Source organism: Cucumis sativus, chromosome 6 (assembly GCF_000004075.3).
Source record: "Cucumis sativus cultivar 9930 chromosome 6, Cucumber_9930_V3, whole genome shotgun sequence".
Lineage (NCBI taxonomy): Eukaryota > Viridiplantae > Streptophyta > Magnoliopsida > Cucurbitales > Cucurbitaceae > Cucumis > Cucumis sativus.
In genome coordinates this window covers 26,131,872-26,155,313 of record NC_026660.2, presented here as the reverse complement: position 1 = coordinate 26,155,313, position 23,442 = coordinate 26,131,872, and the positions used below count along the sequence as shown (strand labels likewise).

Genomic DNA, 23,442 nt, shown 5'->3' with positions numbered 1-23,442 from the left:
AAATTTACTTGTATTTATCAAATTAACTTTTTAGGTTAAATGGCAATCTATTTGAACATTATAAAATGTATTAAAAATACAATTATTTGGAAGTCTAAATTAATTAAAAAGCAGTTCTAATACAAAATATTCTTTGTTTATTTAATTTTGCTGTCTAATTTCTTTTTTCTTAAACGAAAATTGATTAGGGAACTACGTACCTTAACTTTGAAATTTTGATTAAAGAAAGAGAGAAATAAAGTTGTAAAGAAGCCGTACAATGTTGAAATGTTGACTTTTCGGCCGGAAAAATGAATGAGATGATTTTGATTATGTTTATCTTCTTGAAATAATTTAACAATAAAAGCCTCATTCAATGTAACTCTTTGAATAAGAATTTTAATATGAGTAGAAGAAAATTATAAAGAATTAAATATAGAACGTCGGACCCTTGACGACATGTCGCCAACCACAAACTGGCACCCAATATATATAATATATAGTTTTGTTTTGTTACTTTGGGAATTGGTGATTTCGCATGGTTTTCTGTGATCACCATCGCATTGACCTAAAGTCTATATTTTCATGTCGGTTGGCGTGCGAAGTACATATGGGTGAAGGAGGAGCTCTTTTATAAAGCATTAAATCCAATTTAATGGAATTCATTTTCTGGGTTCTCATATTGTGGTGAACTTTGGATTACTGTTTACTTCGGGAATAATAGTATTGGAGTTCGTATACCAATTTCGACTGTTTCTGGAATGCAAAAAAGTCCCACCTAAAACTTGTTTACTTAAGTTGAATAATTTCGATGATTTAAGGAGGTGTTACCAAGATTAACTTTCAACTTAAAGAAAAAATATATATAAAAATTGAAAATTGATCAAGTTTTGAAGAAAATCAATTGATTGAATTAAACTTTTGTTCAAATTAGTGAAATTTGACAAAATTATTCAACAAACAATTTGTATATCAATCAAACTTAAATTTGTTTTGAAAAATAAATATATAACGTCCCAATTACTAAATTTGATAAGTAAAGAATGGCAGAGATTTTAACTTGAGAAGAGAACTTTTATATCCATGTACCATTTTTTTTTTTTTTTTTTGCTAACCAAAGAGTTATTTAAATTAACTGAATGTAGGCTGGTTTTTGCATTAAATAGTAAATACAAAATTTAATATTTATCTAAGTTTAAAATCTTTCAATTATATTTGATCTTATATATGGCTAAAGTTTATTCAACTTATATATGAGTATTGACTTCACAAATAAACTGTTAACTATCTCCAAAATAATAATAATAAAAAGACTAAATATAACAAAATTCAGTGATCGACCCAAATTTTTATTATGATATTTAATTGATATGGTTAAGGATATTTAATTGTGTCCTAAAGAAATAACTGGAGTAAAATGGTGAAAACTTTTTTTTGTTTGCTCCTCCTGGTTCTTGTTTTAAGTTTCAAAAAAATGAAAGCATTATTTTGCATTCAAATTGGACGCTAAAGTAAACGAAATAATGATTGCTCTCTTTAAAATTCAAAACTGCCCATTTATGAAATCTCTTTCAATTCAAGTATTATTTCAAGGTTTAAGTTTTGTGGCTTACATTAGCTATTATAGGTACGTAACTATATTGCTAGTTACCAAACAATTCCATTGTTGTTTATGTTTGCTAGTTATCCACTTGTCAAATTTGAGTGTTGCAGTTAACCACATTTTTCATTTGTGGGATTTAAATTTCAATATGCATAACAATTTTTCTTATTAAAATTTCAACAGCATTAATGATGTCATTATAATGTAATAAACAGTATAAGCCCCATGATAAAATCCCAAGCAAACAAAAACAATAATTTTGACATACAACACAACAAGGCAGAGCTAAAAATGAAAAGAGTTGAAGACCATATAGAAACTTCAATTTGCTAACTTTGACTCTGACTCAATAGTCAGACATATAGTTCCCATACATTAAAAACAACCACCCAAAAGAGAAAGAAAAAAAAATCCACACTATGTACAGATAATTCAACAAATGGATAAAAACCCATTTTCCAAAAATAAAATACCTGAAATCAAAAAAAAAAAAAAAGGATTTCTTTTTTTTTCTTCTTCTTGCAATTTCAGGCCAAAAGAAAAAAAAGAATCTAATATGCGAGCAAGAACCATGAAGTTGTGTCAAGAACATGGAAGCATAAGGAGAGACAAATAGTAGCAATTACAGAGGTCTTTGAAGCTACATACCTTACAATTTCCAGCCCTCTCTCAATCACTTCCTCATTCACTATATCCACACTTCGTTTCATTCCTTCATATATCTTCTCCAACAATACTTCTATAAACGATCTCACCATTTCAAATGTCATCCTCCCTGTCAAATTCACAATCACTTTCTTGTTCTTCCCCCACCCTGACCCTCCATTTCTGGGCCGTTTTCCAATTTCCATTTTGGGCTTCAGGCCCATTTCCATATCCTCAAACTCCTCTACTTTTTTACCTGGGCCTTGGCCCAACAACACTTGATGAGATGTTCTGATCAATGTCTTCACTGCACCGTTGGAAATAGAAACCAACATCTCTCTCATTTCTTTTTCGTGCTTCGGATTTGTTAGGCCCGAGAATATTTGATCGAACGTGTTGATTTCCATCGTCTTCTCAAGATAAACAGATATCGCCGAGCTCACGAACATTCTAATTAACTCCCCCATTAATTCCTTGCTTTTCTCATCGTATACCACTCCCATCATCCATCCCTCCACTAAACTACTCCCAGATTTACTCTCCTCCATTAACGCCATCACTAAATTTCTAGCGAAACTCCCAACTACAACAGAAACAAACCCACACCCAGATTCACTACAAAGCTTCTCCATAATTCTATCCGTAAAATCACTCGATTTCTCATTCTCATTCTCCTTCTCCTTATCACCGCCTCGTGAGTACTGGTCGTAACCTCGCAAAACTCCCAGAGTTATGGCCTTGGAGAGACGAGTTAAAGAATCGGAGATCTCGTCAGATCGGGCGAGTTTAGAGATTTGCTTTAAACTCTGAGGGATTTCATCGGAATCGGAATGAAGAAACTCCTTTAAATCTTTAGAAAGAGTAGCGACACAGTCAGCGGAATCAGAAAATGCGGTGGCAGCAGAAGATAAAGCCGCAAAGAATTTGGAGATCTTAGCTCTCTTTCGAGAGATTGAAGGTAGGTGATAAAGTGTGTAAGCAGAGTAGCCGGTAAATCCAAGAGCCGCGATTAGAAGAATCCAATTACTCCTCCGAGGGGAAACTTTAAAATCCTTATCCATATCCCTCATCGTAAAATTGAGAGGGGGGAAGAGATTCAATCCATTTTGATGGAGTTGAGTCGATGAAGGCGTCGTTAAGGTTTAAGAAGAATAAGAAGAATAAGAAGAAATGAAATGTAAACTATATCCATAAGTGTAGAGGTGGAGATGACACGTGACAAGTTGACCGGGTAAAAGGATAATAAAACTAATGGAAAATTGAAGTTAGTTATTAGTAAAGTAAAAGTGGGAAAGCGGAGAAGCACCGCCCCAAGAACTAATAATGGGGAAAGAAAAGAAAAGAGTGTGATTGTGTTACATATCATATCATTAATTATGGCAGTATGGTGCCACGTGGAAGTATGGGCTTGGTTCAACATGGGCCAAGTTTAATGGGCCTTTGATTGCGACTTATCTTCTTCTTCTTCTACTACTCTTTACTCGATTCTTCTCTTCTGACATTTCTTTTATTATTTATTATTTATTAACTTCTTTTCCTTTTTTTTTTTATTAATATAATAATACCGCTATTATTATTCTCTCTCTTTTTTTTAATTATTATTATTATGTTGTATTTACATATTATTTTATATTTGTTTTCTTCTTTTTATGATGAAACGAAAGCATGAGGAGTGATGAAGATTCAATTTTCAATCTTGCCGGATACTCAATCTAAAGTCGGTCCAAAATTCAATGTGTGATGGATCGGAGTGAATTATTATTCTTCTTTTTCTTTTTCTTTTTCGTTTTATAACGAATAGATAATTTAGTTTTTCATTTAATGTACATCTCCCTTTCATTTTGGGAGAGATCTTGAGATGTGAAGATCTAACCTCCATGTCTGAGATGTTGCCTTCGATAGGGGTTGGTTGATCCAACCTTTAATACCTCAATTCATGGACTAACTTTTGGACTTCCATTCTTCAAATTAAATTTTAAACTATGATATATCTAAATACATTGCAAGAAAAGTTTTTTTCTTTTAAAATATGTGTTTCTTTTAATATATGAAAGTTATGATCATATTGGTCCGATGATAAGCAAAATTGTTTGGCCCGATGAACAATTCAAATCTGATTCAATTGAGTAAGCTCAAGGGCCACTCTATTATCAAAAGGTCCTCAAAGGGGATGGATTGAATAATGAACTAGATCACTTTGATCAAATTTGTTTGCATTTATAAAAAGGATAGCCAGGTAAAAAAATAATCATGTTTTCTTCTTTTCCTGGTGAAGTAAAGTGTAGGAGTAATGAAGTTGTTTTTTTAAGGGTTTAGGGCAATGAAGTTTCACTTCCAATCTGGTTGAATACTATCTAATCTAAAGTCTGCACAATCTAACTTTTTTTCTAATGAAGAAATAGTTTAGTTTTTTTTTTTAATTAAATTTTATGTTATTTTATTTGTATTTTAATTTAATTTGGTTTGCATTATATATATAAAATAGTAATGGTAAAATTTTAAAAAACAGTATATATGTATCTGTGTGTATTATAAAGGTTGTTCTTTCTTTTCTTTTTTTAACACAGTTAAACTTATGTTCTCTCAATTTATTCAGCATGAAATTCATTGGTAGTCTTATAATGGAATTTATAACCAAATTTTATTAAAAAGTTAAAACAAATCTTTTAAAACTGTTTTTTAAGCTTTATAATTTTGGTAAGACATTAATAAAAAAAGATAAATTTAAAAGTGATTATAAATTTAAAATGAATTTCATGAAGTATATATAAGTATAATATGCATAAAACTTGCAATAATATTCAATAAAAATAGGTTTTCATCAACATATATAGATAACTTATGATTTACATACAGTGAAGTGTTCAAAAGCTTTGTTAATGGGAGCTGCGAAAAAAAATATAAAAAATGTACTTTAAATAACTAGGCTAATTATATATATATATATATACAAAGTGTATAAAGTTGATGGACTCAACCCTCCAAACTTATACTAAATTTGTCAATGCTTATATGTACGTTAAACAATTGAAATTAAAATGTTGAAAAGCAAATTCGATCACAGATTTTATATTTTAAAAGAATCATAATCAAATAATTAAAGTTGAATTAGTACCTCAACATGAACATGATTCTAGCGTCCGTAAATGTGGGTGTTGCTAAGTGCATACAAGAACCTATGAAATATATCATTATGCCTTAGATGATAAAATAAAAGGACAAGTGCTAGTTAATTTATCCACCCAACTAATTCAAGCTCAAACACTCAAAACTTTACCCTTCCAATAATTTATGAATAATAATAATATGTGATTATTTTAAAAAAATTAAGATATTATACATAAGTTTAACTCAACTGACGTTAACTCGTATCGAGTACCACAAAAGTTATAGGTTTAAATTTATATCTTATACACTAAAAAGAGAAAGAAAAAAGAAATCAATACCCACCCCTTGAATGATTAGATGTTTGGATATTTTACAAAAATGTGAAGTATACAACTCTATTTCTGTTTGTATGGAATGAAAATTAGATAGAAAGAGTAGAAGTGGAAAGATACAAACTCATTTGATTGAAAAAGAAGGTAAAGGAAAGAAAGGATATGGATATTCATAAACAAATTAGTTTGTTAAGAAGGCCAACTCAGCATTGAATCAAACAAGATATGCTAAAGAAGTTTCCATCTTGAGATTGACTACCGAATGCTCTAAGAGGCGGCGAAGCGTACAACAAAATATGATTAAAATCACGCCAACGACAAATATTTTAATTATTGCATAAACCATCACTTATATCTATTCTACACTCAACCTCAAATCATACAACAATTTTTTTTAAAATCTTCTCTCATATATTTCTAAATTCAAGCACAATATAGAAATAGGTTTGTATCAATTTTTATTATTGATAGTATTATTTGCATCTATTTGATTTTATATCGTACCAATGTTGTATAATTAGGATAAAATACTTTTGCAACAAATTATTAGGGTATTAAATTTATGTAAATTTTAACTACAAAAGTTAGATTAATAGGAAATGCGAATTATTTTTTTCCTCATAATTTAACTAATTTTATAAATTTAATGAAATTGGAGGTGGGGAAGAGAAAGGTGGAAGGGAGAATGAATTTAGAAACTATTTGTATGAATCAGGTTTTAGATTCGTAGAAACAGAAACGATTTAATTTGTATCCGTCCGATAGCTTAGGTACGAAGGAAAATACCAAATTCCAAATACACATCCTTCTTTCCTCCTTTCCCTTCTCTTTTTTGTTATTGTCATGAAGGACACGTGGCAACCTTTTTCCTCCAGGCAGCCGCCGCCATTGGACAGCATGGAAACCACCCACCAACTTCCGCCACGCCTTTGCCGACGTGGCAACCCGCCAATGAAACTACTTCTTCACGTTTTCAATTTCCTTCTTCTTCTTCTTCTTTTTTTAAACCTTATCAAACTCAAAAACTCAAAAGCAGCTGCTCCATCTATCTTACATTGTAGAACTGCCTCAATTCTGTTGCCGCCAAAACTATTTTCCCTTTCTTCTTTCTATTCATAGTAACCATAAAAAGTTACCCTTCTCCGCCTCTCCTTTTTCTTTCTTCTTTTCATTTCCTTTTACTTTCCCTCGTCCATCGCCATTCCATACATGCCTTCCATCTCCATCTTTAAAACTTCTCTCTGCTTTTCGAAGTGAAAAATCAGAGGATATGGAAACTATCTATCATCAGCCTTATTTTGTGGATCCCCAGTTGGAATTACTCATTGAAAGAATTTACCCTCCCAGGTTAAAATAAAAACACACACACATCAATCTTTCATCTTTCTTCGTTTCTTTACCCTCCCATCTTTGCTTCTAAATGTTCTCTCAATTGGGGTTTCTTTTTTTCTTTTCTTTTTTTGCCATTTTGCAGAGTTTGCATTGATAATGATACCTTTCAAGATTGTACCCTTGTGAAGGTTCAGTCCTTTTCTTCTAAATTTCTTCTTTTAATTTATGTTCGTCGTATTCTTCCCTTCCCATTTCTGCCATTTAATATATATCCTCATCTGTAACAGAGATGGAATTCGAAGATCACCCTTTGAATTCATTCATTACCTTTTAGCTAAGACTTTGAAAAGTTTTAATCTTTGAGGGGTTTTGTTTGTTCTATTTTGATTTGACAGGTTGATAGTGCAAACAAACATGGAATTCTACTTGAGATGGTTCAGGTTTTGACGGATCTTGACCTTGTTATCTCCAAATCTTACATTTCTTCAGATGGAGGATGGTTCATGGACGGTCAGTACCTATCCACGTTAATACAAACTTATCCCACTTAATTATACTTGTTTTATGTTCTAATTGGTTGATTAAAACTATGATTAACCAAAAGCAAATATATAATAATTCCAGCACTAAGATGAATGGAAGCTGACTTATCGGATAACAACTTCTATAATACTATTTAGAGGAAGGAGACTCGAAATTTCCCAAAAAGATGAATGATTGTTAATGTGATTTTATTATAATGGAAGCTGACTTGTAATGGGTTGTGTTTTTACATATGTATGGTGCTGCAGTTTTCCATGTGACAGATCAGTTTGGAAATAAACTCACGGATGAAAGTCTTATCCATTACATCAAGCAGGTCTCTTTTTAATGTTTCTTTTGACCCTCATAAACTATGCTTAATTAATAGAGAAATTATAATGCATATTCAAATACTACTATGCAATTACAGGCATTATGTGCAAGTAGGAAAGAAGGGTCACCAAGAAAAGTGAGAATGTGCAACACAGGAAAAGAATTATTGTCACCAGAGCACACGGCAGCGGAGATTACCGGAATTGATAGACCAGGTCTCTTGTCGGAGATATTCGCCGTCCTGGTTGAATTGGGTTGTAACATCACAGCGGCCGTGGCATGGACCCACCACAAAAAGGCAGCCTCCATTATCTACATAGAAGAAGGTTGGAATGGTGGAATGATAAAGGATTCAAAACGGCTGGCCCATGTGCAAGAGCAACTTGAGAACGTGGTTGACGCCCATAATGGACAGGGGGAAACAAGCAGCGTGAAGTTGACAGCTCCATCGGCTGGATGGACCCACCCCGAGCGGCGGCTCCACCAGTTGATGTATGCCAATGGCGACTACGAGCAGTGTCGGTGTCACGACGATAGCAAATCGTGTAAAATGAGTTGCACTCGTACACACGTAAAGATAGAGAGTTGTAAGGAGAAAGGATATTCGATTATCAATATCAGAAGTCGTGATCGTCCGAAGCTGTTGTTCGATACGGTTTGTGCTCTTACGGACTTACAGTACGTGGTGTTTCATGCTGCAGTGAGTTCAAATGGGACTGTGGCTTATCAGGTACTATTTGTGTCTTTGTGTTGTAATGGTCTAGAATTTGAATGTTGCAACTAGTTGCGCATATTGAGATTACTTTGTGCTTCCCTAAGTTCATGTGCCATTTCCAATCCAAGTTGGCTTTTGTTTTGGTCCAAAAATTGTCTGGCTTTTGTTTTGTCCAAAAATTGTCAAGTTGTGTGTGTGGTGGGGCTGATGCAATTTTGTCTTTGTGTTCAAAATGGCAGGAGTATTTTATTAGGCAAAAAGGCGGTTGTATCTTAGATTCAGAGTGTGAAAGGAAAAGGCTTTTACAAGCCCTTGTTGCAGCCATAGAGAGAAGGGTTTCACATGTATGGCTCCTTCAAAACTCTTGCTATCACCATCTTATATGTCAGTTTAACATTAACGAAATGGACTACATTACAGGGATTGAGGTTGGAACTCTGCGCTTTAAATCGAGTAGGATTGTTATCAGATATCACACGGGTATTTCGTGAGAACGGTTTTTCGATTTCTACCATGGATGTTAAAACCAATGGCAAGAGAGCTATTGGGTCTATTTTCATCACAGATGCATCGGGGCATGATGTAGATGTAGACCCACATATACTGGACTTGGTGCTTAAAGAGATTGGAGGTTCAATTGCTGTAGTTCAAGGGCCTTCAAAATGGGATGATCGAACCTCCTCTTCAAGAGCAAATCATGGGACAAAAGTCGCTAGAGTTGAAGATAAGCCAAGATTTTCATTAGGCAACTTGTTGTGGTCTCAACTTGAACGCCTTTCAACTAACTTTGGCTCTATTAAATCGTAGTGAAGGAAGGGATTCTAATGTTGGATGTATGTCTTGTAAGATAAAGTTGTATAGAAAGTGTTGTAAGGTTAATCGCTAGTGGCAATAAAGATAGTTGTGAACTATATCTGTTTTAGCCGATAGCATAAGTCTTATCTTATCTGGATGATATAAGCAAAAATGAAACTGAGGTAATACATTGAAATTTGGCAAGCAAATGGATTTTACACAACCAAGTAAAAAGACGGGAAAAATGATATAACAATAGTACAACGGTCTTAAAAATGAGCTGAACAAATTACAAATACAGAATGACACCATGGTAATTACTACAAAGCCATTTGTTATTTGCATGTAAATGAATGTTGTGTTTTACAAGTTTTTCTATATACAGAGATATCATGACATAGTTCCCAAAACTAAAACGCTTGATTCATATAGAGAAAACACATCGATGATATACATTGGAGAGAATGAGATAAAATTCTTTGAAGATAGACGGATTGAAGAGTGCAATGGAGGAGTTATTGTCACATTGAATCAATGTCGTCGACATTAAGCCAGTCACTTGATTCCTTGCGGGTGCCTACATGCCCGGATCCAGCATGCTTAATCTCTAAGGTGCTTATCTCCTTGTCTGAATCGCCAGAAGTTCGGCTAAGCTGAACCCAATCTCGGGAATCTTTAGTTGAAGAATCAGAGCCCGATGTACCCTTCTTATGATATGCTGGCACCTCCTGATCGTCGTCCTCGAGATCGCTAAACGATACATCCTCATCGTTCCCAATAGGGATGTTAGTTCCACTGTCACCATCAATCTCAAGAGTCTCCTCTTTCAACCAATCATCTGCATCATCCACGTCTATGTCATCAAAAACTTTGGAAGGACCAGAATGGGAATGTTCAACGCCGGTTTGCAAGGGCATTTCCTCAATGATAGGACTGTCTACAACTTGGATTTCCACGTTCTTAATTGGATGCTTGTCAGTCTCAACATCAGTCACTAATGAGGAAGGGGCTGTCCTATCAGGGGAGTTCTGAACAATTGGTGGTTCACATTGATCTCTATGTGGAACAGAGAGAAGCTCCTCATTTGATGAATCAGAAGATCCTTTCGAACTAGAAGAGATATTTCTAGATATCTGAGGCTCAATCTTTTCCTTGGTTAGTTGTTGTAATTCATGAAATTGTGCTCTGGCTTCTAGTACCTAGAAATACAGTCGAACAAGTTCAAAGAATTACTGATTAATTATTCGGAATAGGGAACTGCAACTTTGAATATTCCAGAATCCTCTGATGCATATTTGGAAAAATAGTTACTTAGATAGTGCCCAAACCAACATTTGACAGATTGCTTCCAACAATAACAAAACACTCGGGAAGAAAGCAAATTTTCCAATTCAGTAAAACTTTACTTCTACAAATAAGGAAAATAAACTACAAATAAAGCAAACATTTCAGCATCATGGCCGTTGCTTTCTTATTTCAACTGAGAAAACTTCAGCCAATTTAGAGGCTAGCAACTTGATGAGAAAAACATGTAATATAAAAATATCCACGTTGGGCTAGTAGCTGATGATGACCAAACGATTCTTGCAATAACAAGCATTTGACCATCCAACAGACCAAATTATCAATGCTATCTAAGACCCTCAAGAAAGTTCAAAGCAACTTGTTTTCCCTGAAACAGGTAAAAGCTACTAAAGAGTCCCATAAGAAAATTACTAAAATTAGAAGCTGTGAACTTATGAGGAAGATGGGCAAAGCTCCTACTAAAAAACTGCCATCTTTCAACTCAAGGACGAGTTGAGGGACATGATTAAGGTACAGCATCGGTCGTTGTCATCAGGGTTTCATCTCCGTTTCAGGTAGCATAGTCCCCTCATCAAGAGCACCATACCATGTCTGCTCAAGATGCTAAAAAGCTTTGGACTCTTCGATTATTTACATGGAAGTGGCAAGTGTAACATATATCTAGTGGACCAGCTAAGCCTCTTGGCTAAGGGAGTATGGAGATGAAATCATGCTTGACGTCATCCCTATTCAGATGACAAAAAAGGAAGGACAACAAAAGGAAGCTTTGAAGGATAAGATCTGACAGCTTAACCTTTTTTTTATGAGAGATTTAATCACTATTTCATTGATATTATGAAATTCAAAAAGGGAAAAAGAGCCATGAGAGATTACATTCCATTAAGCTATAAGAGTAGTAAGATTACGATCACAAAAATGAAGTGTGTTTACACCAAGACGGAGATATATACAAAAGATGGTAAAAAAATGGGCAAAGTCCATTTCTTTAACGTTGAAAGTGCAATGATTCCTTTCATTCCAAATGTGCAGATCTGACAACTTAACCTTGTTCAATTAACATTGAGAAGCCCACTAGATTGGGCCATTTATATAACGATGATCGTGATTGAAAACTTAGAAATTTGGAAATCAGAAGGAAGATCAATGCAGTTCGGGAATATATTTTGAAAGTAAAACCAGATTTAGATTTCTTTAGGATAGGAACCCAAGCTTCCAGTTGAAAATAGAGGGTTGACTAAATCCATTTTAAGCTTGCATCAACACTGGTTAGTCCTCTGGGGACATCATTGGAGGCAAGGGGAGGGCGTCCTGGATGTTGCAGAATGGAGTTCACTAACTGTTTCGAAGGTGGTGCCTAGTTCCTTCTTCCTGACCTCTCTGTCAGACTATCCAATGACCCTAGTTGCCAGCTTATCAGGCAAACATGGGCCAGCCACATACCACCTTTGGAATAATCCTTGTTTGAGAGGATTTTGTTGTTGCATGCTTAGAAAACTATTTGGAACAGGGAATCAATCGTGCAATTACAGGAAAGAGGAATCATCCACATGCCCTGTTAAATTGTTGGCCCATCACCTTATAGCTGGCCGTCATGCATTAGGTAGAACATGTTCTCTCAATCCAAGCTAAATAAATTTCTCTGGGGTGGGGTAGGTTGGACAGATTTTGGGTTTTGCATTTCATCTCATTAGGGTTATATGCATTCACAAAAAACAATTTCCATTTTATAATTCCCTGGTGATCTCCGGACAGAAGAATACATATACTTCACTGCCATTGCATCAATGATATAAAATACATACTCTAAGTCAAATTTTCCAATATCATCCCTATCTACCTTTTAAACTGAAATTCATCTCGCACCAACATGTTCAAAAAAGAATGAACAACACGCAATACTTCCTAGCCACAAAGATCAACATCTCACTTCGTGGATCAATAACCAAGGATGTTATGGGAATGTCTTCATTTCCTAGCCAAGGATCAACGCTCCCTATGTGGATCAAGTTTACAAATCCAGAAGAACATTAAATAAAAGAGAAGAGGAACGTCCTATGCTATTCACTAGGCTTGAGTCTCTCCCAAAAGGAACTATGAAACGCAGTCTTTCTCCTCTACCTCACATACTATAAATTGTAAGGCAATCACCAGATTACCAAGAGGGTCCTACTGATTTCAGACACAAAATATTTTCTCCCCTGCCCATCACGTAAATAACTATTACCCTAAATAAGGCTTTATTGTTAGGTTAAGATGCTTTTTGTTTTCAGACTCCTCTCGTCTTAGGCTTTCACTTTATTGTTTCTCCCACTCATGTTTTTCATTTTTCTCAATGAAAACTAGTTTTGAATACAAACACACAAATAATTTACGCATTTCTTGTACTAAAACTATAATTGCTTTTCTGCGGAATAACTAATAAGCATCCAACATTTTGAATTCTTAGAATAGATAATGAAATATGAGGACCACTTCACCCCATTGACTGTCACACATGGGAATAGTGCAAGGGCCAACGCCACCAAAAAATAATGGTATTTAATAAGAGTGCCAACTTACTTGGGATGTTGATAAAAGCTCAGCATCATGCTTGCTAAGTCTAGGATGCAAGAGCACAAAATAGATCTTCCAAAAGCAATCTTCACTCATGTATTGAGGACAAAGTTCAATCCTCAAAGCAGCCAATCTTGGAACAAAATGTTCAACAGCTAAAGCATGTTCTTGCTGGGCATCAGATAACTCAAGATCTATATACGAGTAATCAAATGAGAAAAACAGTTGGTTTAAAATTGATGTGGATCTGCTGATACATGCGATAAGAGAGATAACTAACAAGATTAACAAGTTAATTGCTGTAAAAGAACAAAAGAAGCTCAAGATATTCTGTCAGAAGCACATCCGTGATCACTCAAAATCTAAACTTACTAAATAAATTGACATAATACCATACTGCGCGTCAAATATTTATATCCAGGAAAAAAGAAACATTGAATTTGTGCAATGGAGGAAGTATCAGATAGAAAAAACGAGAGGTACCGTCGGAATCTTCGTCATAAGGAAGAGGAAAGTCCAGCCAGGTCTCAGGATGCTGCACAATATTCCTCACAAATAACAAAACCTCCTCTGTTACACCAACCGCGTTTCCCACATCATAATTCTCCAAAGAATCCTCTGATCCAAACTGAAGAAAATTGGAAGCAATCTTGGTGATATCAGAAACAGCCTTGGTGTTGGAAAGCTTGGAGATCCCGGTCTTAAACTTCCCGCTAATTTCCGCGAAATCACTGCGAATTCCAGCAATTAGATCTTCTTCAGACAATTTAGAATTAGATGAATTGTCGGTTGTTGACTTATCAATCGGTTCATTAGGTTTTAGATCAGAGAGTTGAGAATGTGAAGCAGAATGCTCAGGCGGAGGGGCAAGGAAAGAGGCAACACCCCAGAATTGGCGGGTTAGGGTATTCTTGAGCTCGGACAAGTCCTCTTTGACACCTCTGGCAGTGGGAGTTGAAGAGGAAGAGGAGGGCGATGAGGGAGACTCCGTCCGATGGTATTGATTAGATAAGGAATCGGATTTGAGCGGTGATTTGGGGTTGGGAACGGCATTTGGTTCGTCTTCATCGTCATCGTCAAGCTTCAATGAATTTGCAATGGATCTGGCCAACCAGGCCATGGTGAAATGTGAACGCAGAGAAGGTTAAAGAGTGGTGGAGTGAAGAAGATCGCAGCTTGGAGAGTGGGAAGTGAAGGAAAGGAGCTTCCTCAATCGGAGATTACTTGAGGGCGTTCTTTCTTCAGTTTCTTTGTTTCATCCAAAGGCAGGCAGCCAGGAAGCCAGCCATCTCGTCATATCATTCATCATTTACTTAGACGAAAGAAGAATGAAATGGAAGGACGCAGGTGGGCCAAGTTGGGCTTTGGGATTTGCGGGCCTCTGTTTTCAACCCAGCCCGAACCAATTGTAAGGCTAACCCCAGTCAATAATTTCCCTCCCTATGTCGGTTTGATAAGATGTTTAATTTGTTTTCTGTTTCCAATTGTAAAGCTGTCTATTTCCACAAATTGGTATTCCGCGTTTCTTTGTTTTTCTTCCCCGTCTTTCTATAATCAATTTTGGTTACATCGATCAATTGAACTACTTTTACTCTCAAATTATTACCATGTAGATTCAGTTCAATTTAATTTTCATAGGTCCAGACAATAGTTTGGAAAACTTGCCACATTCATGAAATTCTCCCAAATTCTAGCTCAAATACAATTAATATTATCGCTTAATTTTTTCTTATGAGTAGAGAAAATAGAAAGGGAACAGTTTTAGGGAGAAAAAGATACTCATTGATATCAGAAGTTGCTTTGAATATTACTCTCTAATATTCTTTCATGTTCAATATTTAATTTCACTTTTATTTCTATATTTTTCGTAAACTCTCTTATATTACTTTTCATATAATGGTTGTAACTTTTCGAGTAAAATCTTAAATAACACGTAAAATATTTAATTGAAAGAAAGCAATAATTAATACCATGAAATAATTCTTCATTTCAAGTTTAAAATCATAATGATAAAATTATTGTATTATATATACGACCATATCATGTACAATATCAATTCAATAGTTTAACTATTATAAAAAATTTAAAAGATGATAATATGAAAACATTAAAATAATAATATCACATTATCTAACTTCTAGTTTTATTTATTATATTAAAAAATTAGTATTATAGAGAAACTAATTGAAACTAAATATTTCATGTGCTAAAATGATTTTTCAGGACAAATTAAAGGCAACCATATATGCTTGTTTCAAAAGCCATTCTTATGATCTTTTAATTTGTTTCTAGACCTTAAAGACCAAAAGCATTAATTATGGTTATCTACTTTTCATCATTTTCAATTGCCTTTTTCATCTTAATGCAATTTCATCACATTCTTCACTATCTTCTTCTAAATCTTCATCTACTAATCATTTTTTCTTATGAAAAGCCAAGGCTAAATCATTGAACACTTCTTTTTTCACAAAATGTGTGTTTCTGGAAGTTTGATGCTAAATGACAATATGTATCAATCTTAATAAAGCAAGATGTGCATAATTTTTTTTATTTTCAAATCAATCTTAATTTACTTTTATATATATTATTGTACAAGCTAATAGCCTACTACTCATTTGTTGTCTATACTGTGACACTTTTTTTTTTTGTTAGAAGTAAGATCTTCAATTGAAATTAAGTGTTTTTGGATCAAACTAAGAATAAAGTTATGATCAGATTTTCATTCCTCAATACACAACATCATATATATCATAATAAATTCTGATATATAAATTCATAGAGATGTTTGGAGGTATAATTATCACTTACATAACCCATATACCCAAAAAAAGGGCAAATCTCACAAATTATCCAAACCAGCTTCCTATTAGGGTTTTTTAAAAAAAAGTTACTATTAGGTAAATTACATATTGACATTAATAGAAAAAAGATAACAGTAAAGTGTTTATCTTTTACTACATTTTACAAGGGAGATTTGATAAAACCACAATAAGTTTGTACTCAATTAAGAAAGGGAAGAAGGGAAAAAAAATCATATGATATAAATATTCTTTCACAAACCTAAATATAAAACCAAAATGGAGAACCTACCCATGATCTCTCCATGTATGTGTTTGGTTATTTTGATTACATTATTACCAACTTTGGAAATTTAATTTTCCCCCATCAGCCAAAAAAAATATATAACAAACCAATCTAAATTGCATCCAAAATGGCCAAAGTCTCAGGACTCAATGCAGGGAAAGAGCACCAATTCTTGTTGAAGGGCGACAAATTGAGCTCAAGAAAGCCCCCACCGTCCACCGCCTCATTCTCCACCTTCAAAAGCGACGAAGCCTTAAACACCGTGTCTTCCACGGCGGCAGAGCAAGAGTCTTGGCGTCGGGAAATATCAAGCGGTGGTGGCGCCATTTTTTGAAGCCGTGGAGATCGGAGTTCAGCCAAACCGGTAAGCTTCTGAACCAAACCCCGGAAGTTAATTGGGTCGACTTTGTAAACCCTGGGCCGAGTAGGTGGCAGTGGCGCAATCGCTGGTTTCTTCCACGGCTTCACCATCGGCTTCCGAACACAATGAATATTGTTATTAGAATAACTCGAAATCTCCCTCTTCACACTTTGATGCTCAGATTGGTCGTTTTTTTTAGCCAAAAAGCTGGAAGAAGAGGAAGAGGATGAAGAAGTATAAGCACAAAACGCATCCATATCCTCCTTTCTTTTAAAACAAACTCAAATCCAAGTGAAATTATAACCCAAAAAAACAAAAAAAAAAGTAGCATTTATATAAAGAATTTGAAACTGCCCAAAAACATGAAGTCAAACATTCAAATATCTGCCTTTTTGTCAATTTGTCATCTAACGTAGGCGGGGAAATGGGCACTAAGAAAAAAAAAGTATTTAAAAATAGTCAAAGCCAATAATTTGACTTCAAATTATTCAACAATTGGGAGTTGTGGACCCTCTCATAATGTACTAATGAAGTGGGTTTAAGCAAAATTGAAATAAAATAAAATAAAATTAGGACCCTTTTTATATACCACATAATAAATCAAAAGGTTTACAAAATATAATAAAAATGTACTAGAGATTGGTAATCATTTTTCATAAAATTAGGATAACTTGAGATTAGTGTATGGGAGGGAAGGGTGTAGCTGGAGAAGGGTTTATTAACAAAACAAGGGGAGCAGGCTAGCAGCTCAGCCGCCTCTATTTTGTTATTTTCTTCCATATAAATTATAATAACATCCATAACTTTCTTAATTATTATAAAAAATATGGGTTTAATAATTAAAATAGAACTGGGATTGGAGGTTTGACTATCATTGATTGCAAAACTTTTGGTTGAGATTATGAACAACGATCTCCTCAAGATTATGTGATGCAATTTTACTTATAAATAACTTATCTTTAATAGTGGACATTGAATTTGGACTTTCACTTTCTTTCTCACCTCTAATTAAATATTTTACTCTTAAAAATTATTGTTATTATTATCATATTCAGAAGAATGGTGCAAGTTGAGAATTTTTTTTTTTCTTATATAATTTACTCAACTCCCAGATATTTGGAATGTTCTGTAAGGATGTAGTTTTTTAATTTAGGATGTTAGGTTAATTAACTGTTAAATATTTAGCTTTAGATTAGGATGAATTGTATTTTGTTAAAAAAAGTGGGCTGATTAATCATCAAAGATGTGTATTTTATTCTTGGTGTATTGAGATTACACTATTCATTAAGCTGATAAATTTCCCAAGTAAAAGCAATACTTTATACAATTTTATTTTTAGTCAAATAAGTTGAACTAGTTGGTATGAGACAGATACATTTTTTCAAGACCAAACAAAATCCATCCATGAGTGTGGACAGAAAAAGAAGGGTAAAGCAAAGCAAATGTTGAAAGTGACGGTTTTTCAATGGTAGAAGTAATGAATAAGAAGAATATCATTAAAAGATTATATATGATCCAAACTATTGTTTTTTTTTATTAATACAATAACAGTAGGAAGATTTGAATGACAACCCTCTAATTAACTCGTTTAGTTGGTAACACACTTTGTATAATACTTGGATAACACACACAAAATTAGTATAGATCTAAGTAGGATTGGAGTTGAGAGTATAAACTTAGGGAGCTAAGTCGTCTTTCTTTCGTACCTGACAAATATTACAAAATTTCGTACTTTTATACTTTTATGTAAAAAAAACATGTTAAACCACGTATTAAGAGTTTTAGAAAATGATAATGAGTAAATAATTGTGTTTCTATCATATGTTTGGAGAATGGACTTGATAAAGGAAAAATTAAATCCAATTCAACCATAATCAAAACTAACTTAATTAAATATCATCCATAAAAAAAATGCAAAAACAAGAAACGAGTGAAATGGATCTTTTAAAAAAGTAGAACAAAAACTGCAAAATATTTACGAGAACAATTTCGAAAACAGATGATAAATTCTAAAAATATCATGTTTAGATTTGCCTATTCCTATACCATCGTTCCAAATTTAAACGATTTTAAAAAAAAATATTTTGTTAAGATCAGAATTGGCACGTATGAAAAGAAAAAAATTTGTCAAAGAAATTAAAAGACGATGAAGAAAAATTACATAACAACGAAAAGACGACGAAAGGAAAATATTTTATATATTTTATATTTAAAAATATTTTTTATATATATCCGAATTTAGAGTATATTATCAATAACTATCCAAGTTTATGAAGATATAGCGATATTTTGAAAATATTTTCTAACAAACTTTACAGAGATTAATATAAACGCAATCATAATATTGTTCAAATTGAAAGTACAAGAAATGTTAGAATGAGAATGTGTTCGTTGAACATGATAAGTTTCCAAAAACAACAATAATAATTAATAAAACTCAATCATTTTTTTTAAAAAAAAAAATCTTTCACATTAAATTATTTTTGAGTCAACAAAATAGAGGAAGTGGAGAGGTTTTGATGAAATTAGAGAAAGTTGATGGGGCCTTTCTTGTTAGCAAGGTTATTTCTGCTTTGGAAAAAGACAAATTTTCTTTAATTTATTTTCTTCTTTTCCTTAAAAAAATCCACCTTTTTATTATTCATAATATTTGTTTGGCTGTACAGACTAATTAAAGTTGTTTGAACATTCCAACTTCATTTTAATAATCCAATTTCATTTTCTCCAATTCAAATAAATCAATGATATCTTGTATGATTGAAGCCCTTGAATCATCCAATTTTATACTTTGCTCTGTGAGATCGCAAATATCCTAACATAACTCAATACTAATAAAAAAAAATTGTATCAACATTTTATTTTGATCTTTAGCTGAATTATGTGAAATAAATTTCAAATTTATTCTATAAAATTATAATTCTAACCTACAATTCTAATTTGTGTTTTCCTATATGGTTTAGGCCTACGTTTATTTATTTGGATAGGTTTCTAATTTGTGTTTTTGAATTCACTTTATAATAGTGATTATAATATCTAATATAAAGGATCCTTTAATGCTTTCTCCCTCTAATGTGGAAGACATCTTTTTTGGAAGTCTTCGTAAAAAGCAAGTTTTTATTACCCAAAATTTATCTTTTAAGACTCGTTTTTTAATAGGAGGAGTTAGGGGTTAGGCTAGAATCTCCCGAGATAATTTGCGAAATTAAGCTAAACCATAGTAATCAAACCGTAGAGACCAAATGTGAGCAACACGAACTTATTAAATTTGTTATTTTCCTCTTCTTATTTTTTCTCATGTCTTCTACTAATTTGGATTGATATATTAGGTTGTTCGATCTCACTCAGGTAGTTGGTTTTTTTTTCTTTTTCAATTCTTGAGAAATTATATAAAAGTATTGTTGAAAGTTCAATATACATATATGAGTGATGAATGTGGTAGCAAATCTGTGTTGAAGATCTTTGTTTGAATCATAAACTTATTTTCTATGTCTAGTTGAGATGGAACCGAGGAATGAGGTTAGATAAGAGACGAGGCGGCTATTTAATATAATAACTAATAGTGACTACTTTTTTTCTTCCAAGTCAAATCAAATGTGCATAATAAAATGAAAAAAAAAGCGAACATCATTAAAGCACAGTAATGTTTAATTTTAATAACATAACTAACAAACACAATAACTTATAAATATATCAAATAACAATAGATACAGTGAAACATAATTCTTTTTTGGTATTTATTTAGTACACGTATATTTTATAATTATTCAAGGTTAACTTAGGTTCTTCTAAGTTTAACTTTCTTTACTTCTACAAAAAAAAAAAACTTCTATAGACTCCAGACTCGTATTCTCACCTTCATAACTAATTATAAAAATTTATCATGAATCCTTACTAATGATTAGTTACACCTATAACAAATTAATTAGAGGAGCCAAGCTTAATCATTTTCTGGAACAAACTCACACCAAGTGGATATTAATTTTTAATCATAGACATGAATATTCAAGGCTAGAGATAACATGAATATAATTATATTAGACTAAAATATATACAGACACACATATATGACTAGGCTTGACAAGATCTTCCAGAAATAAATTTATATAATCCATCTATAATAAAAGGAAGGGCAGACCACAAAATACTAACAAAGATGGTATGGGTTTTAAGCATGAATGTTATATTAAAATTTAGCTCTCATGAATTCATAATTTAATCTCACACACTCAGTTTTCTGAAAGAAAAAAAAAAGGTATACTTTTGAAGGGTGAAATTACAATATTAGCCCCTTGAATTTTTGAGTTTATCTATTTAATTTCTAATCTTTAAAAAATATTTTGTAAGTATGTAAACTTTTAAAGGTTGATACTTCTCCAAGAAAGCTAATACAGATTTAAAAAACTAGGTAATCTATTAGAAATATAACTAAATTGTTTTGTCCCGTGGGAGTCAAAACAATATTTGATTTTAGATTTGGTAAATTAGTGAATCTAAAACTTTAAAGATTAGGAAAATGCACACTCGTTTTGATTTATATACTCCAAAAAGTTTGTTCAATTATAGTTGATCATACTTTTAATTGTCAAATTTTAATAATTTAAAAATTAAGTGAAAATTTGAAAACTAACAGAATCATTTTTAAAAAGTTGTTTTGTTTTTGAGATTTGATTAAGAATTTAACAATTCTATTTTAAAATATACAAAGAAAAAATAAATATAATTTAAAAAGCCCAGTAGAGATCGTATTTGGGCCATAGTAACCTCACCACGTAAGACCCAATATTGGTTTGGGCTTCAACCATGGATTCATGATTATAGCCCAAGTGAATTTTGTGTTTGTTTTGGTAAATTTGTCCTTTTTTCTTTTTGGTATATTATTGTTATCTCAATATATATAGAGAATACTAAAATTACGTAATTTGTAGAAAGGCAGGATATTGTGATTAAAGAATTGGGCGACTATATGAGGTGTGGCTGACCGGGTCTTCTTGGGCAAGCTTCCACGTGCACAACTTTAAACACAAAAAATGATAGCCTTGAGACAATTTAAGTAACGTTTCACAATTTTATTTTTGGAGGTTGTGTGAAATGAAAAAAACAAAAATCAATTTGAATTCTAGTTTCAATTTCATTATGTTACATCTTCATCTTCAATAATTGTTCCTACTCTACCTCTTTCATGTAATTTCTACTCCTTTTCTCTAACACAATATTATCCTCGCATATATAAACATATTTTATAGTTCACTGTATAATTATTAAAAATTTATCATACTATATCAATATCATACTACTAGGTAAGAGAAATGATTAAATGTAGTCTACTCTTATCTATCTTATTTGTTTTTGGTTGATGATCAACAAATAAAATTTTAAAAACATACTCTTTTAGAAAATTAAGAATGACATGTAGCACTGATTTATTTAAGTATAATGGGATGTCCAACGTTCAAATTTTCTTTCACACTAAGTAAATGGTAGAGATTTCGGTCCTAAATAGTTTTAAATAACTTACTTGCTTCTCTTATTAATTCACTAACAAAATTTGTCAAAAGAATAACAAAATATTTTCTATTTCTTGAAAATATAAAGTATAATAATTTTTTTCTAGTAATGGTTTTTTTCCTATGGAAGATGAGTAGTTTGTTTGTTTTTGAAAAAATCACTATCACTATTGTTCATCTCTTTTTTCTCAAAAAAAAAAAAAAAAACATCTTGGATCCATGAACTATGTAGATTTGTTCTTGGAAAATTATAAAAAATAAAATATTTACACTTATGGAAAACTGAAATATAATAAATTCTATATTAAAAAAAAAGCTTTGTTTTTATATGTCACACATTGCTTTTGTCTAAATAATTATATTTATATACAAAATAATCTAATTTATAGCAATTTATTTGGACTATCAATTTTATAGTACATTTCCATTAAAAAAAACAGGATAATGAGGAAACTGTCAAAACTGTTTTTGTATGAAAAGCTGATGGTTCAATCCATTCGATTCCATATAAAATCTCGATGATAGTTAACAACTTTCACAACATTTTCGTCTTTTATCTTATATCTTTTAAATTAATTTTTTTTTCTATGATTAAAATGATTTGTATATTTTTCAAATACATTTATTAAATTCTTAATCAAATTAGGAAAATAAAACAATTTTTTAAAACTTATTCTTTTAGATTCTAAATATGGGACTTTATTTTAAAATTAAAAGTAAATGTATGTTTATAAACTAATTCCACTTTGTGATTCCAATATCAAATAGACCGTTTGCTTTAACGAATTGAGTTCACCTAAAATCAAATTTTGAAATGATATTATATTAGGTGTTCTTTTAATTTTGAAAACATTTAAACTAGTTTAATATTTTATTTCCAATAATAAGTGCTTCGAGTTTTTTTTTTTAATAAAAAACCTTTCGTGGTGGAGTTGAATTTGAAAGTGTTAGTTTTCAAGTAAAATTTTAAACCCAATAAAGTGGTGAAGTATATATATAGATATAACCTTTTCTTCTTCCAAAATTTTTCTATTAAAAATATAAGTTATTGAATTAAATGAATTAAAAACACATCTTTTAGATTAAGTTAAAAAGAACTCGAATTCGTATGAGATACACATAGTAATTATTTTATTTAATAAAATTATAACCTAAACACTAATATATTATTATAATATATATAAATAAATCTCCTTATCATTTATATTATCGTTAGTTCACAAAATTAATAGTTAAATAAATTAAATGATGCTTAACACGAAACATGATGC

General features: G+C 32.2%; 4 protein-coding genes across 4 annotated transcripts; 1 reads left to right on the top strand and 3 right to left on the bottom strand.

The window, feature by feature from the left end:
* Window positions 1-2,133: 2,133 nt before the first annotated feature.
* On the bottom strand, window positions 2,134-3,297 carry LOC101203085 (protein PHLOEM PROTEIN 2-LIKE A10). The gene has a single exon (XM_004143479.2). It carries the CDS (start codon window positions 3,295-3,297, stop codon window positions 2,134-2,136), a length of 1,164 nt encoding a protein of 387 aa, XP_004143527.1.
* A 3,167-nt stretch (window positions 3,298-6,464) lies between these two features.
* Window positions 6,465-9,480, top strand: LOC101215529 (ACT domain-containing protein ACR1). The gene is made up of 7 exons (XM_004143359.3): window positions 6,465-7,014; window positions 7,142-7,187; window positions 7,395-7,509; window positions 7,791-7,858; window positions 7,952-8,584; window positions 8,809-8,913; window positions 8,990-9,480. The coding sequence occupies exons 1-7, from the start codon at window positions 6,938-6,940 to the stop codon at window positions 9,374-9,376; spliced, it is 1,431 nt and encodes a 476-aa protein (XP_004143407.1). The 5' UTR covers window positions 6,465-6,937; the 3' UTR covers window positions 9,377-9,480.
* Window positions 9,481-9,671: 191 nt separating this feature from the next.
* Window positions 9,672-14,533, bottom strand: LOC101215762 (hypothetical protein). The gene is made up of 3 exons (XM_004143360.3): window positions 13,706-14,533; window positions 13,229-13,416; window positions 9,672-10,563 (listed from the first exon to the last, which is right to left on the bottom strand). The coding sequence occupies exons 1-3, from the start codon at window positions 14,340-14,342 to the stop codon at window positions 9,886-9,888; spliced, it is 1,503 nt and encodes a 500-aa protein (XP_004143408.1). The 5' UTR covers window positions 14,343-14,533; the 3' UTR covers window positions 9,672-9,885.
* A 1,535-nt stretch (window positions 14,534-16,068) lies between these two features.
* On the bottom strand, window positions 16,069-17,114 carry LOC105435910 (hypothetical protein). Its single transcript, XM_011659606.2, has one exon. It carries the CDS (start codon window positions 16,922-16,924, stop codon window positions 16,418-16,420), a length of 507 nt encoding a protein of 168 aa, XP_011657908.1. The 5' UTR covers window positions 16,925-17,114; the 3' UTR covers window positions 16,069-16,417.
* Window positions 17,115-23,442: the final 6,328 nt, after the last annotated feature.